Consider the following 14,871-nt stretch of genomic DNA (forward strand, 5'->3'; position numbering starts at 1 on the left):
TCTCCAGCCCACGCCCCACCCCACGTTCCAAACGCCGGGCCCCAACCCCCCCCCCAGCACCGCCACTTCCTCCAAGACACTTCCCGTCCCCATCCCCCCAGCAGCGCGGCCATTGTCCCCTCCCGGCCAGGTCCCCGCCCTCCCCCAGGCCCCGACGACCCTACCCGGACCCCAGCCGGGACCCCCCGCTCTCGGCCACGGCCCTGCCCGCCGCCGATGTCCACCCTCCGGCCCCCAGAGAGCGCGGCCCCCACTCCTCCACGTCCCCTCCCGGGTCCCTGTCCCCACCTCCCACCCGCAGCTCCCAGCGCGGCCTGGACGCCCGCAGTCTCCGGGCCGTCTTCTCTCCGACGCGCCCTGGGAAGCGAGGCCCCGGACACGCTGGAAGTGCCAGCCCGGAGACCGGGAACCGGGGCCAGGCCGGCCCGAGCCCCGGGTCCCTTTCACGCGCAGACAGCCCTGCGCTCCCGGCCGTGCTGGGCGTCTGCTCGGTTTGGCTCCTGCCTTTGAAATCCACGTTACTATTTTGTCAGAACAGCTGTGCTGAGGTCACCATGGTGTGTGGGGATACTTTGAATCCCACGTTGACCCTTTTAAAATGCAGCTCTCCCCGTGTGCTCCGACCCTCCCAGGGCCCCGTCTTCCGCGTGGTGGCGAGTGGCAGAGCTCTGGGGACATTGGGAGAGGGCCAAGGTCAGCCTCCAGACCGTCTGCACCCGGGGGTGAGGCAGGCTCTGGAAGGAAACGTTTCTCAGCCTAGCCTTCCCTTTACTGGGAAGGAGGGGTGTGCACTGATTAAACAGATAAAACTAAACCTTGACAGACCATGACTTTCAAAACGAGACAGTTGTCCTGGTCATGTTTACTGAGGCGTGTTTTATCATGCGAGTTGGGGCAAAGGGCTTCCTAAACCACATGCAACCACTAGTTACTGTCTTCAGTGTTAGGCAGGAAGTTAGTTATGAGCAGGTTGTGGGGGGTGGAAAACTGACTTGGCCTGTAACTCCACCCAGACCCTCTCCTTTGGGGGCAACATAAAGAAGAAAGACCCCACAATCTAACCACAGTAGCTTGCCAGGGACTTTCCAGGTGGAGGGACATGTGCAGAAGGGACATTTTGAGACCTTAAGAAACCTTGGGACATGCTAATGATTATTGTCTTTAAATACATATACAGTCCCTAAATACATATCATTAGAACAGGCTGAATTACGGGTAGAGACATGCGAGTTAGAAAAAAGATTATGTAACTGCAAATGTCAATCAAAGGTGTCACTCAAGCTTACAAATGAATGCATATGCAAAATTAGTGGAATAAAACAGATATGAACTTGCATGTAAGGGAATGGCTCACCTCTCGAAGTTTCTTCCTTCTTGTATTTCCCATAGTCATTAAAGCTTTGCTGTTCCTGTTGATTTGGGTTTCTGATCCTTCGTTGACCTGAAAAGGAATCGAGCAGTCCGGGCCTTCATCTCCTGTGACATTTAGGGACATAACATATGCCTTCCCAGAATGCTAGTTTGTGTCCAAAGAGAAAAATTAAACCAAATTTAGTTCAAAGATCAAATTGGCTTTTATTTGTGCTCCTGGAGTTGAGTAACACTTCAGCCTGTAGAATAGGCTGAGTGTCCTTGGGAATGAGCACAGGTGGTTGGCTGTAGAGGCAGAAAAGGGCTCAAGAAAACAAAATTGAAAAAAATGAAGAGCAAATTGGTCATTTCAAAGTTTTTATAGGATTAAAACAGAGGGGAATTTCTTACCAAACCAGCTCAGGTAAAGGAGGCACAAGGCCCCTTCTAATTGTTTGCTGTGAATTTTCCATTTTATTTTGGAAAACCGGCCCCTTTCAGAGTTCAACTTGATTTAACTGTGTGGCAATTAGCAAAACTGACTCCATTCTGTTGGTCTGGTTCGGTCTGAGCCCCTTGTGCAGGAGGCCACCCTGAAACAAAAGTCTCCCATAAATTTAGTTTAACATCTCAACGTAGTGGTGAGACCTACGTCTTTCCAGCAGGCTGATTTGAAAGGTCCAGTTTCCATTACAAATCACAGACATCCATTTCTGCCTTTTGTTTTTCTATCCAGGGACTCCTCACGGATCAAACTCTTTGTATGTTTGCTTCTTACCTCGTGGAAACTGAGAGCAGCTAATGCCTTTAAACCAAATATTCTACTGATAATGGCCGATGACCTGGGCATTGGGGACATTGGTTGCTATGGGAACCATACGCTGAGGTACGGTTTGTTTTCACTGGTGGTGGCACGTGGCGGCTTGGGTATTTGGCTGAATGATGCATTTAACATCTGTCAGTAGAAATGAGGAAATCCCTGAGTGCGTCAGAACTCAACACTGAAAAACTTATTTTCCAATAGGAAAAGAAAGTCCTAAACCTTTCAAACAATGGGTGACTGTGGTGGTGGGTGGGTATATTAGTCTCCGAGGGCTGCCCTAATAAATGACCACAAACTAGACAGCTTAAAACAATGCAAACACGCTGTTTCCCAGTCCTGAACACCAGAAGTCTGAGATCCAGGTGTGGCAGGGCCGTGCTCCCTCCAGAGGCTTCAGGGGAGGATCCTTCCTGCCTCTTCCAGCTCCTGGTGGCTCCAGGCGTCCCTGGGCTTATGGTCGCATCACTCCAGTCTCTGCCTCCGTCTTCATGTGGCTTCTCTTCTGTGTTTATTTCTCCTGTTATATCTCTTGTAAGGACACTTGTCATAGAATTTAGGGGCCACCCAGATAATCCAATATGATCTCATTTCGGGATACTTCACTAATTATGTAGCCAAAGACCCTTTTTCCAAAAAAAGGTTCCATTCACAAGTTGTGGCGCTTAGCACATGGACAGATGTTTTCGGGGGCCACCGTTCAGCCCACTGCAGTGGATATTTGCAGACTTAACATCAATAATCCTCTAGGCGAGTCCTACCAGTAGACTGCTTGGATGGTGTTTTCAAGCTTTCTGTAACTGGAGAAAAGCTGAAAAACCTACTCATTCCTTTTTAGGGGCCTTTTTCTTAGGAGGACCACTCCAGAACTGAGGATGTGTCTGCCTCCCACAGCTGCTGTATTACTCCGTTTCTGTTGCTTATAACAAAATACCTGGAACTGGGTAATTTAGAAAGAAAACGAAATTGATTGCTTACAGTTTCTGAGGCTGGGAAGTCCAAAGTCCACCTGGTGGTGGTGACAGTGACCCAGGGGTCTCACATTGCAAGATGGTGGAAGCAGAGAGAGACCAACATCCTCTTTTTTCTCTTTTTAAAGCCCTCAGAGCCACATCCATGGCCACCATTTTTAATCCATTCACTACTGCATGGTCCTACAATCCAATGACCTCTTCAAGGCCCCACCTTTCAATTACCATAATAGGATTTCCCATTCTCAACAGTTACAGTGGGAATTAAGCTTCTAATATATGAAATTTGGGGGACACAATTCAATCAGTCTACACCAGCTGCCAACCTCAGTATCATTCTACATAGAACGGGACCTTTTTACTTTTATGATAGCCCTTCCAACACCTGCAGAATCTGCTCTGGACCCGAAGATTCCCTTTCTATCACCCTGAACAGGTCCAGTTATAATTCAAAGAACATATGATTCACCCACGTCAACTGTACAATTCAGTGGCTTTTAGTATGTTCAGAGAGTTGTGCAGCCATCACAAAAAGCCATTTAAGAATATTTACATACCCCCGAAAGCCACTCCACAGCCCCTAAGCCATCACCCGCTGTTATGGGCTGAATTATGTCCCCCGCTATTCATATGTTGAAGCCCTAACTTCCAGGACCTCAGAATGTGACTGTATTTGGAGACAGGCCTTTAAACAAGTGACTAAGGTAAAATGAGGTCACTAGGGTGGGCCATAATCCAATTGGACTGGTGTCATTATGAGAAGAGATTAGGACACAGACACACACAGAGGGATGACCATTTGAGGACACAGGGAGAAGACAGTGTCTACAAGCCAAGGAAAGAGACCTCAGGAGAAACCAGCCCTGCTGTACCTTGATCTTAGACTTCCAGCCTCAGGATGGTGAGAAAATAAATTTTTGTTGTTTAAGCCCCCCAGTCTGTGGGGTTTTTTCATAGCAACCAAAGTAGGCAAATCCACCTCCAGTTTCCCTGTCTCCCCAGCCCCTGAAAGCCACTAATCTACATTCTGTCTCTATATACTTGTTTATTAGAGGCATGTCATACAAATAGAATCATACAACATGTGGTCTTTTGTGTCTGGCTTCTTTCACTGAGAATCGTGTTCAAGGTTCATCCACGTGGTAGCAGGTGTCAGAGCTTCATTCTTTTTCATGGCTGAGTAATATTCCATTCCTTGTGTTACCTCTTTTCATTTCTCCATTCCTTTGTTGGTGGACGTTTGAGTTCTTTCCACTTTTGGGCTGTTAATAATGATTCTGCTACAAACATTCATGTACCGGTTTTGTGTGGACTCTGTTTTTCCCTTTCTCTTAGGTATATTCCTGGGTCCTGTGGTCCCAATACCTTTTTATTTTTGTTTTTTGTTACATTCAGAGATCATGAAGTTTGAACATAACCTCTTTGCCATACTGTCCCTTCTTTTGATTCACTGTGTACAGAAGGAAGCTATCATTTAAATCTAAAACAACCCATCTGTGGGTTCTGGGTTGGTTGATTTGGTGGGTTTGAGTTTATGTGAAGAAAACTACCAATTCAATAGTTTACATACTCAATGCCACCCATACAGGGCAGCATCCATGGTTTTGTGTCTTCGTGTTTCTCCTTCCACCCAAGTGCAAGTACATTGGACACAGGGTTCTTGGGGGCATCTTATATCCTGGCAAAAAATGTTCTCTTAATTCAATTCATTGTCTTATCACAAAAACATTGAACCACCAGGTCAAACGCACGTACAGGTGTTGGGATCATGCCCCTGAGGAGTTGGTCATTAGGAACATGGATATTATGCCAACGCATATTACACCTGCCCCTGTCTTCAATATTCTGTCTCCATTGCACTTTCACGAGTCCCCAGCATGCCCCTTTTAAGAATTCTGCCAAAAGAAGTGTGTGAGACCAACCAAGAAGTGTAAGACATATCTGTTGCTGGAGAACCACCTGATTTAGAGAAACTATCTTTGGTTTCCAGGGGGGAGACCTCAACACCCTGAACTTCTAAACCTTCCTTCAATGCATCGTTCAATGATTTTGCCATGAAAGAATCAGACACTTCTCCCACATAAGCCATTCCCCAGGAGTAAATTAGTCATGTATAGTTTTTTTCAAGCAAATGGGGTAAAAGTGCTGGTCTAACTATACTAGAACTGACAATCTTTCCTCATAAAGGGCCACACAGTATGAATTTTAGGTTTGACAGGCTTCATAAGATGTTTTAACATGTTCCTTGATTCATTTTTATTCTTTATCCCAACTCTTGGCAAATGTAGAAACTATTCTTAACTCAAGAGGTACTTGAAAAAATAGACCGAAGGCCAGATTTGGCCATAGTTTGTGGATCTCTCAACTTTACGATGGTGTGTAAGTGACTTGCATTCAGTAGAAACCGTACTGCACGTACCCATACAACTTACCCTGTCTTTCACATTCAGTACTGAATAAATTACATGAGACATTCAGCACTTTATTATAAAATAAGCTTGTGTGAGAGAGTTTTTCTCAATTGGAGGCTGATGGAAGCACTCTGAGCACATTGAAAGTAGGCTGGGCTACACTATGAGGTTTGGTAGGTCAGGTGTATCGAATGCATTTTCAACAGATGATATTTTCAACTCATAATGGGTTTATTGTTATGTAACTCCATCGTCAGTTGAGGAGCATCTGTATTTTAAAAGAGCTTTTGGTGAGTCCAAAGTCATCACTATCTGGCTTTGGTTCAGTGTTTCTTGTATTCCCTCACCGAGGTAGGTTTGCAATCCTAGTAACTGGATTTGGAGTTTTTGTTAAGTCACTCCAGCTGTCACTTTCTACTTAGAAAGAGTGAATCTAGCAGGGCAGTTTCTCAGAAACTCTACCTGGTAAGAATGGAAATTCAGAGAAGCCCAGGTATGTAATGCATTTGTAAACCACAGATGGTCAAGGGAGCAGGAGGTCAGGACAGAAGAAGAAGTCCCGAGTTTGGCTTCGTGGGCTTGGCCAGCTTCTGAGTAGCTGTGTCCTCGGTAACACATATCATGTTTTCTTGGGCCTCAGTTTCCCCTTGGTGACTTGAGGCTGTTGGGTGATCTCCAAGTTCCCTTCCAGCTCAATGATGCAACATGAGAAAGTAACCCCCTGATAATCTGACAGCAAAGTTACCCCAAGGGAGGTGTGTAAAAGAAAGAACAGCTCCACGTCCCCAGAGAGCTCTGTAAATGAACGTGGTCCCCAAGCATTTTATGAACATAATGGGAAGAAAAGATATTTCTTCCTTTAGAAAAATCTCTTTGATGTAATGACACCCTATCCTCTTCCGAGAGACAGAAGAATATTGCCCAGCATATTTACACATCCTCAGACATTCTAATACTTCCTCTCCTTTTCATTAAATTAAAGTGACTGTGATTCTGCATGCCAGAGTGTTATTATTAAACAATGCATAAGGGAATGAGAGGCACTCAGGAGTAAAATTTTAGGAATGCAACTGCAAATCAACTTGATGAGGAGAAAAAGGATTGACAAAAGTCAACTGAGATGCACAGAATGCAAAGTGACATTTAGATATCTTAAAGAAGGAGCATTTTTCTTGTTTTAAGATATCTTTTAAGAAGTAGAGGGAAAGCACTTCTGCGGTAGAAGGTTCCTGGACTGAGGATGAAGCCTGTGATATTTTTCGTCTTGTTCCCCAGTGTGGATAATCACAAAGACATCTGTAAAAGATAAATACTTGGATGGATGGACAGATGCATGGGTGGATAGATAGATAGATGGATGGATAGATACATAGATAAATGATAGATAGGTAGATAAGAGATAGATAATAGACAGACTGACAGGTGATGGATGGATGGATGGATGGATGGATGGATGGATGGATGGATGGATGGATTGGGAGCGAGCAGCCCCACTCCCCTCTTTGTGTGGCCGTGTGCTTATGTGACAGTTGCCTCGTAATCTGCTTGTGCCAGAAACTGCTTGCTCATGGCTATGCAAGTTAATTTGCAAGTGACCTTTTATCCTTCTCCAGAAACTGTTTAACCATAAACATTCTGGGCAGCAACCTTTACTTTGAATGTCCTGTCTTTGTTTCTCCTCAAGATGTTATCATATCTTTACATTCCAGACCCTTTGCAGCATGCCTGCTTTTTCCCTATATAAGCTGTAACTTTCAAACCAATAAATGAGACTTGATCAGAATACTGTCTTGTCTCAATTTCTCGTGTCTCTTGTTGCATCCCATTCCCACTCCCCCCTCCAGGGTTTGCATTGAATATCCCGCGGGTCGGGACATGGATGGATGGATGTATGGGCAGGCACATGGATGGATGAATCGTAGATAGATAAATAGATAGATGATTGATAGATAGAGATAGATGATAGATAGACAGACACAGGCAGACGTACAGACAGAGTGGCTTTCATGCTAATGCAGGGTTTCTCAGCCTTAGCACTATTGATATTCTGACCCAGATAATTCTTTGTGATGGGGGCTATCTTGTGCAGTGCAGGATGTTGGGCTGAATTTTGGGCCTCCACCAACTACCTGCCAGTAGCACTGCCTTCTCTCAACTTGTGATACCAAAAAGCCTCCTGGGTGGGGACAGGGGGAGTTGTCCCCGTGGAGAAACACTGATCTAAAGTTGTCAGCCCCAGAGACATGAAGAAAAGGCTCTGAGGTTGTAACACCTCGCTATCTACCATAGGGAACAAAGTAAAGCATTCTAAAGCATCGTTCCAAAATGGAACTGGCTGCTGTATTTCCATGAACCAGACACCAGGTGACCTCCTGCCAGGGATGCTGTAAGGAGGATTTCCTTTTTGGTTAATGGACTGAGCCAGCTGACTTTGGGGTGTCTACTTGTCATGAGAATTCAGACTCTTATTTTTTGATATCTGACTGCTGAAAACTTTTAGGCTTCACCCCCCCCTTCTTTCCTTTGTGCTTTACATCTAGACGAGGTGATAAGAAAGCCCAGGTGCTACCTCCCTTAGCACTGGTAGAAGATTCAAGTCACTAACCTCCCTGCCCTGGCACGGGAACCCTCATCCTGGCCCCACACTCTCACCACAATAACAAACGAACAAGCCAAACAGTTTGCTTTTTTACTCAGACCAGCTTGGGAGGTCTTTCCTGCTCTCCCCAGAAAGCCTCATTATGGGAGTAATAAATTGTCTCATACCATTTTCACCTGTGTGCATGACATCATCCGCCTTGACATCCAAATCAAATTTAGGGTGTATGTCCATTTACTCATGCAGGGAACCATAATGCAACTAATTCTAAACCTCGGCCAAGTCCCTACAGTAAGACCGATGCAGTCTGTTCCAACGCCTTTAAATGCAAGATCCTGCTTAGGCTGAATGCACATCTCTGTCCTGATGATGACATCTCTGTGGTTTGCTCAGGACTCCAAATATTGACCGGCTTGCAGAGGAAGGTGTGAGACTCACCCAGCACCTGGCAGCTGCCCCACTTTGTACCCCGAGCAGAGCTGCTTTTCTCACGGGGAGACACTCTTTCCGATCAGGTCAGTGTCATGGGGACAACTGAGAAAAGGGCATATCTGTGTCCATTCACTTTATTATTTATAATAATTGGTATTGATAGTTGAGATACAGGGGGAAGTGGTGTCAAGATCATCTGCAATTTTATCACCTTCCTTGTATTTATGTAAAGAATATTGCATTGTGTACAAATACACACGACATGTACAATTATTGGGAATTCAGACACTCTCTAGTGGTAGCTGATTGTGTTTGACATCTTGTTTGTTTGTTAAATATTTGAGTCAATCTTGAAGTGAAGTCCCAGAATCAGACAGGCCCTGGGTGGATGTGGTCACCTGAATCACGACCCCTAAAGATGTTAATGTCCTGATGACCAGAACCTGTGAATATGTGACCTTACTTGGCAAATGGGACTTTGCAGATGTGATGCAGATAAGGATCTTGAAATGAGAGATGGTCTGGAGTATCTGGGTGCATCTCATGAAATTACAGGGATTCTTATAAGAGGTAGGCGGGAGGCTCAGAGTTTGAGAAGGTAGCGTGAGCACAGACACGACAGGTTGGCAGGATACAAGGAAGGATGAAAAAAGGAAGGCAGGCAACCTCTAAAAAGAATGCGGTCCTGCTGGCACCTTCATTTTGGACTTCCGACCTCCAGGACTATAAGAAAATAAATCTGTATTTTAATGGTGATTTGTTACAGCAGCAATAGGTAAACTACTACAGTGGGCCATTTCCAAGTTACCATGTGAAGAAAACAGTTCCTGTTCCACACAGTCCTAAGTATGCACCCTGAGAGTGAGAGAGAACGGTCAGAAACTGTTCAAAATATAACCTGAAACTCCCAAAGTCACAGCAACATGCACGCACCAGAGTGGCTGGGTGGGAGAAGAGAGACAGCACCAAGTGTTGGCAAAGAAGTGGGGCAGGTGGAACTCTTCAGATACTGTGGGCGGACGCAGACATGGGTAGAGATGTCATGCAAATTTGCTTGTCAGCTTGAGCTGAAGGCATGCACACCCCACAACACAGCAGTTCCTAAGTAGGTGCCCAACATGTACACACACATATGTTCTGCAAAATACATGGGTAAGAACATACACAACAGCACTGTTTGTAAGACCCAAATAACAAAATGGTTCCTCAGCAGGAAAATGGATTAATAAACTATGGTATATTCATCCATTGGAATACTATTGTATTTGTCCACTGTGGCTGCCATAAAATACCACAGACTGTGGGCTTAGACAACAGACATTTATTCTCTCCCAGTCCTGGAGGCTGGAAGTGTGAGATCGAGGTGTGGCAGGGCTGGTTTCTCCTGAGTCCTCTCTCCTTGGCTTGTAGACACTGTCTTCTCCCTGTGTTCTCACATGGTCGTCCCTCTGTGCATGTCTGTGTCCTAATCGCCTCATCTTAAAAGGACACCAGTCCTACTGGATTAGGGCCCACCCTAGTGACCTCATTTCACTTTCATCATCTCCTTCAAGGCCCTATCTCCAAATACAGTCACATTCTGAAGTTCCTGGGGTTAGGTCCCACTCACTAGCTAGCAGTAGCAAGTACCCACCATTCCTAGTTGTGAGAACCACAGTGTCTCCAGGCATTGCCAAGTGTCTTTGGGGGGTGGGGAGAAGAACCCTTGCTTGAGAACCATTGCCATAGATACACGATTGATTGATAAATATGTAGACAGACAGATGATAGAGATACAAAAATGATAGGTAATAGATAATTACAGATGATAGATAAGTAGATTAATAGTTGATAGATAAATGACAGATGATAGATATGGATACAGAAGTAAGTAGGTAGGTAGGTAGATGGATGGATGGATGGTTAGGTAGACGGGTGGGTGGATGGATGGATGGATGGATGGGTGGGTGGATGGGTGGATGGATGGATGGGTGGGTGGGTGGATGGATGGATGGGTGGATGAGGGTGGGTGGATGGGTGAATGGATGGATGGGTGGGTGGATGGATGGGTGGGCAGGTGGATGGATGGATGGATGGATGGACGGATGGATGGATGGATGGACAGACAGATAGATAGAGTCTCTCACATGAATGCCCAGGGTCTCTCAACCTCCGTTCTACTGACATCTGGGTCTGGCTGACTCTCTGTGGTGGAGGCTGTCCTTTGTGTCACAGATCACTGAGCAACATCCCTGTATGTCATCCACTAGATGCCAGTGGTACCCCCCACACACCTATGACCACCAAAAATGTCTCCAGACATTGCCAAATGTCCCCTGAATGCCAAGGTTGTTCCCACTGAGAACCACTGCGATAGATAGACAGATGATAGACAGGTAGGTAAGTACATGATAGATACATGATACGTAAATGATACATGATACGGATACATGATAGATGATTGATAGGGTAGATGGATAGATCAGTTGGTGGATGGGTGGACGAATAAATAGGTAGATAATAGAGTCTCTCACGCTCAAGCAGGGTGTCTCAACCTCAGCACCGGTGACATCTGGGTGGATGATTCTCCGTGGTGGGTCCATTCTGTGCACTGAAGGGTGTTGAGCAGCATTCCTGGGCTCTACCCAGCAGATGCCAGAAGCACCCACATCCCAACCTCCCTCAGTTATGACAACCAAATATGGCCCCAGATGTTGCCAAATGTCCTCTGGGGCATGGAATTCCCCAGGTTGAGAACCACTGCTGTAGTGAAGGGAAAGGACATTAATTCTTCCTCTCTCCTCTGCTTCACAGGCATGGAAGCCAGCAACGGCTATCGGGCCCTCCAGTGGAACGCGGGCTCGGGTGGGCTTCCCCCAAATGAAACTACTTTTGCAAGAATCCTGCAGCAGCAAGGTTATGCAACTGGCCTCATAGGTGTGTTGAGACAACATACCTGTTGGGGGTAAGATCAGGGATCAAAAAGAACCTGTTTTCCTCCAAAAGGTGAAAAGTCTTGTGTCCTTATTTGATTCCAAAGCCAGTTCCTGACCCATCTGATCCCGCTTGCATTGTTCACCATTTTAGAGTTTTTCTTAGTGATGAGTTTTTTCCAATTCAAACTCATAGGAGGTTATCCTCTTTTCTTCCTGGGATATACCCATCTTCTCTTGTCCCAATTTTTTAGAAAGCTCTTCAGAGATTACCTTTCTCTAAATGGTCACTCACTTTCTCAAATCCCCAGCATTAATTGCTGCCTTTTTATACATGGCAAGTACGGAGAATGTCAGAGCTTCCTCTTTATAAGAGAGAGCATGTCAAGGGTCTCCAAGACCACCATGAGGTTCAACAGTCTGCTTACAGATGTACTCACGGTGGATTTATTACAGCCAAAGTTTCCAAAGAAAAACCAGCAGTCGGGAAAGGTACATGAGGTTAAGTCCAGGGGAGACCAGGCACACACTTCCAAGAATCCTCTTCCAACAGAGTCATGCAGGATGCACTTAATTCCTCCAAAAATTAGGGCTTTTAAAAAAAACTATTTTATGTTTAACTGACATATAATAATTGCATTTTTATGGGGTACAATGTGATGTTCTAATACATGCATATGTTGTGCAGTGATCCAATCAGGCTAATCAACACATCCATCAACTCACATACTTATGCTTTCTTTGGGGCGAGAAAATCCAAAATCCACTCTTTTAGCAATTTTGAAATATACAGCACATTATTGTTAACTATAGTCACCATACTGTAAAATATTTCACCAGAACACTTTCCTCCTGTCCGACTAAAATTTTATGCTCTTTAGCCAACATCTCTCGAGAACCACACACCCCATCCTCCATTTAGCCTCTGGAAACCTCCATTCTAATCTCTACATCAGTGAATTTTTCTTGGTTACGTACCACATATAGGTGAGATCTTGCAGTATTTGTCTTTCTGTGCCTGGCTTATTTCACTTAGCTTAATGTCCTCTAGATTCTTCCATGTTTTAAAAAATGACAAAATTTCCCTATTTTTAAAAGCTAAGAAATATTTCTTTGTGCCCATATACCACATATTTAAAAATCCATTTTTTCATTGATGGGCACTTTGGTTGTTTTTATACCTGGCTATTGCAAATAATTCTGCAGTGGACATGGTGGTGCAGACAACTGTTTGGCACAATGAACATATACCCAGAAGTGGGATGGCTGGATTATATGGTAATACTACTTTTAATTTTTTGAAAAACCTCCATACTGTTTTCCAAAATGACTGTACTACTTTAAATTCCCACCAACAGTGTACAAGTGTTCCTTTTTCTCCATATTCTGGCTAATACTGGTTGTCTTTTGTCTTTTTGATAATAGCCATCTTAACAGGTGTGAAGTAATATCTTACTGTGGTTTTAGTTTGTGGTCTTCTAATGATTAGTGATGTTGAGCATGTTGAGCATGCTTTCTTATCTTGTTGACCACCTGCAGATCTTCTTTTGAGAAAATTTTATTCAGATCCTTTGCCCATTTTTGATAGGATTATTTGTTTTCTTGTTTTTGAGTAGATTGAGTTTCTTATATATTTTGGATATCAGCTCCTTCTCAAATGTATGATTTGCATATATTTTCTCCCAATGTGTGGATAGTCTCTTTACTCTGTTAATTGTTTACTGTTCAAAAGCTTGTTAGGTGAAATTTCATTTACCTATTTTTGCTTTCATTGCCTGTGCTTTTGGGGTCATAGCCAAGAAATCACTGCCCAGACCAATGCCGTGGAGATTTCCCCCTATGTTCTCTTCTAGGAGTTTTACAGTTTCAGATCTTATGTTTAAGTGTTTAGCCTACCTTGAATTGATTCTTGTATAAGGAATGGGATAGGGTCCAATTTCATACTTCCGCATGTGGATAGCCAATATTCCCAAAACTATTTGTTGAAAAGACTGTCCATTCCATATTGTGTGTTCTTATCACCTTAGTCTAATACCAGTTGACTGTAGATTTGTGGGTTATTACTGCACTTTCTCTCTTATTCCATTGGCTGATGTGGTTTTTTTAGGCCAGTACCATTCTGTTCTGCTTACTATAGCTTTGTAATATAATTTAAAAGCAGGTAATGTGATGTCTCCAGCTTTGTTCTTTTTGCTCAAGATTGCTTTGCCCTTTTGGAATCTTTTGTGGTTCCATATGAATTTTAGGATTTTTTTTTTCTATTTCTGTGAAAAACTACATTGGAATTTTGATATAAATTGTAGTGAATCTGTTGATCACTTTGGGTAGTATGCATATTTTAAAAATATCAATTCTCAATATTACCCTCAATTAATAATTAATTAATTTGGACTATCTTTTCATTTATTTGGGTTTTTTTTTTTTTTCAGTTTCTTTGATCAATGTTCCATAGTTTTCAGTATATAGATCTTTCATCATCTTGGCTAAGTTCACTCCTAAACATTTTACTTTTTTGATGCTATTATAGATGGGGTTGTTTTCTTAAGTTCTTTTTCAAATAGCTTGTTGTTAGTGTACAGAAATGCCACCGATTTTTGTATATTGATTTTGAATCCTGCAGGTTGACTGGATTTGTTTATCAGTTGTAACAGTTTTTTGGTGGAGTCTTTAGGATTGTCTGTATGTAAGATGGTATCATCATCAAATAGAGACAGTTTTTTCTTCTTTTCCCCTTTGGCATTCATTGATTGATGATTGATTGATTGATTGATTGATTGACTCTAGCTGGCTCTGGCTGGGTCTTCCAGTACTGTGTTGAACAGAAGGGACTAGAGTGGGCATTTTCATCTAGTTCCTGATCTTAGAGGAAAAGCCTTCAACTTCCCATTGTTGAGCATGATGTGGGCTTGTCATAGGCCTTTATTGTGCAGGACAACATTCTTCAACAGGTTCAACAAGTCCTTGGGGCTTCCTGGATTTGGATGTCTATTTCTCTCCCCAGGCATTTTTCTGAGTTGACACATCCTCAGCTAGACTAAGAGGACTTAGATCTGGGACTTTAACTCCACGTGGTCTGACATGCTGATCTCATACACTGCAGGTGCTTCTTGAAAGTTAGTGACGTTTGAAATTTAATACACACATGCTTACGTGCTCCCACACACCCATGTAGGGGAGCTTTCACAGTGTGTGTGCAAGAGAGGCTTGGTTACAGCAATCTGGTTGGAACATGGGACGAGCTCTTGAAGCTTTATACAAAATTAAGAGACATAAACATTCTACATAAAAGAATAGAATGTGGGTTGGATGCAATGCACACTCTGGAAAGACTCTGACCTACTGTTTGTATATTGGGGGTGGGGTTGTTTCTTATGAA

General features: G+C 43.8%; 1 protein-coding gene across 1 annotated transcript in view; it reads left to right on the forward strand.

Annotated features, from left to right (window-relative positions):
* LOC103602933 (arylsulfatase D-like) overlaps nt 1-14,871 on the forward strand; it is a 30,527-nt gene that overhangs the window by 2,806 nt on the left and 12,850 nt on the right. The window contains exons 2-5 of the mRNA XM_008587387.1: nt 8-784; nt 2,087-2,236; nt 8,545-8,666; nt 11,377-11,499. Coding sequence (XP_008585609.1) covers nt 8-784; nt 2,087-2,236; nt 8,545-8,666; nt 11,377-11,499 — 1,172 coding nt within the window. The remainder of the gene's footprint in view (nt 1-7; nt 785-2,086; nt 2,237-8,544; nt 8,667-11,376; nt 11,500-14,871) is intronic.

This window comes from Galeopterus variegatus, unplaced genomic scaffold, assembly GCF_000696425.1.
Source record: "Galeopterus variegatus unplaced genomic scaffold, G_variegatus-3.0.2 Scaffold4361, whole genome shotgun sequence".
In the NCBI taxonomy this organism is placed as follows: domain Eukaryota; kingdom Metazoa; phylum Chordata; class Mammalia; order Dermoptera; family Cynocephalidae; genus Galeopterus; species Galeopterus variegatus.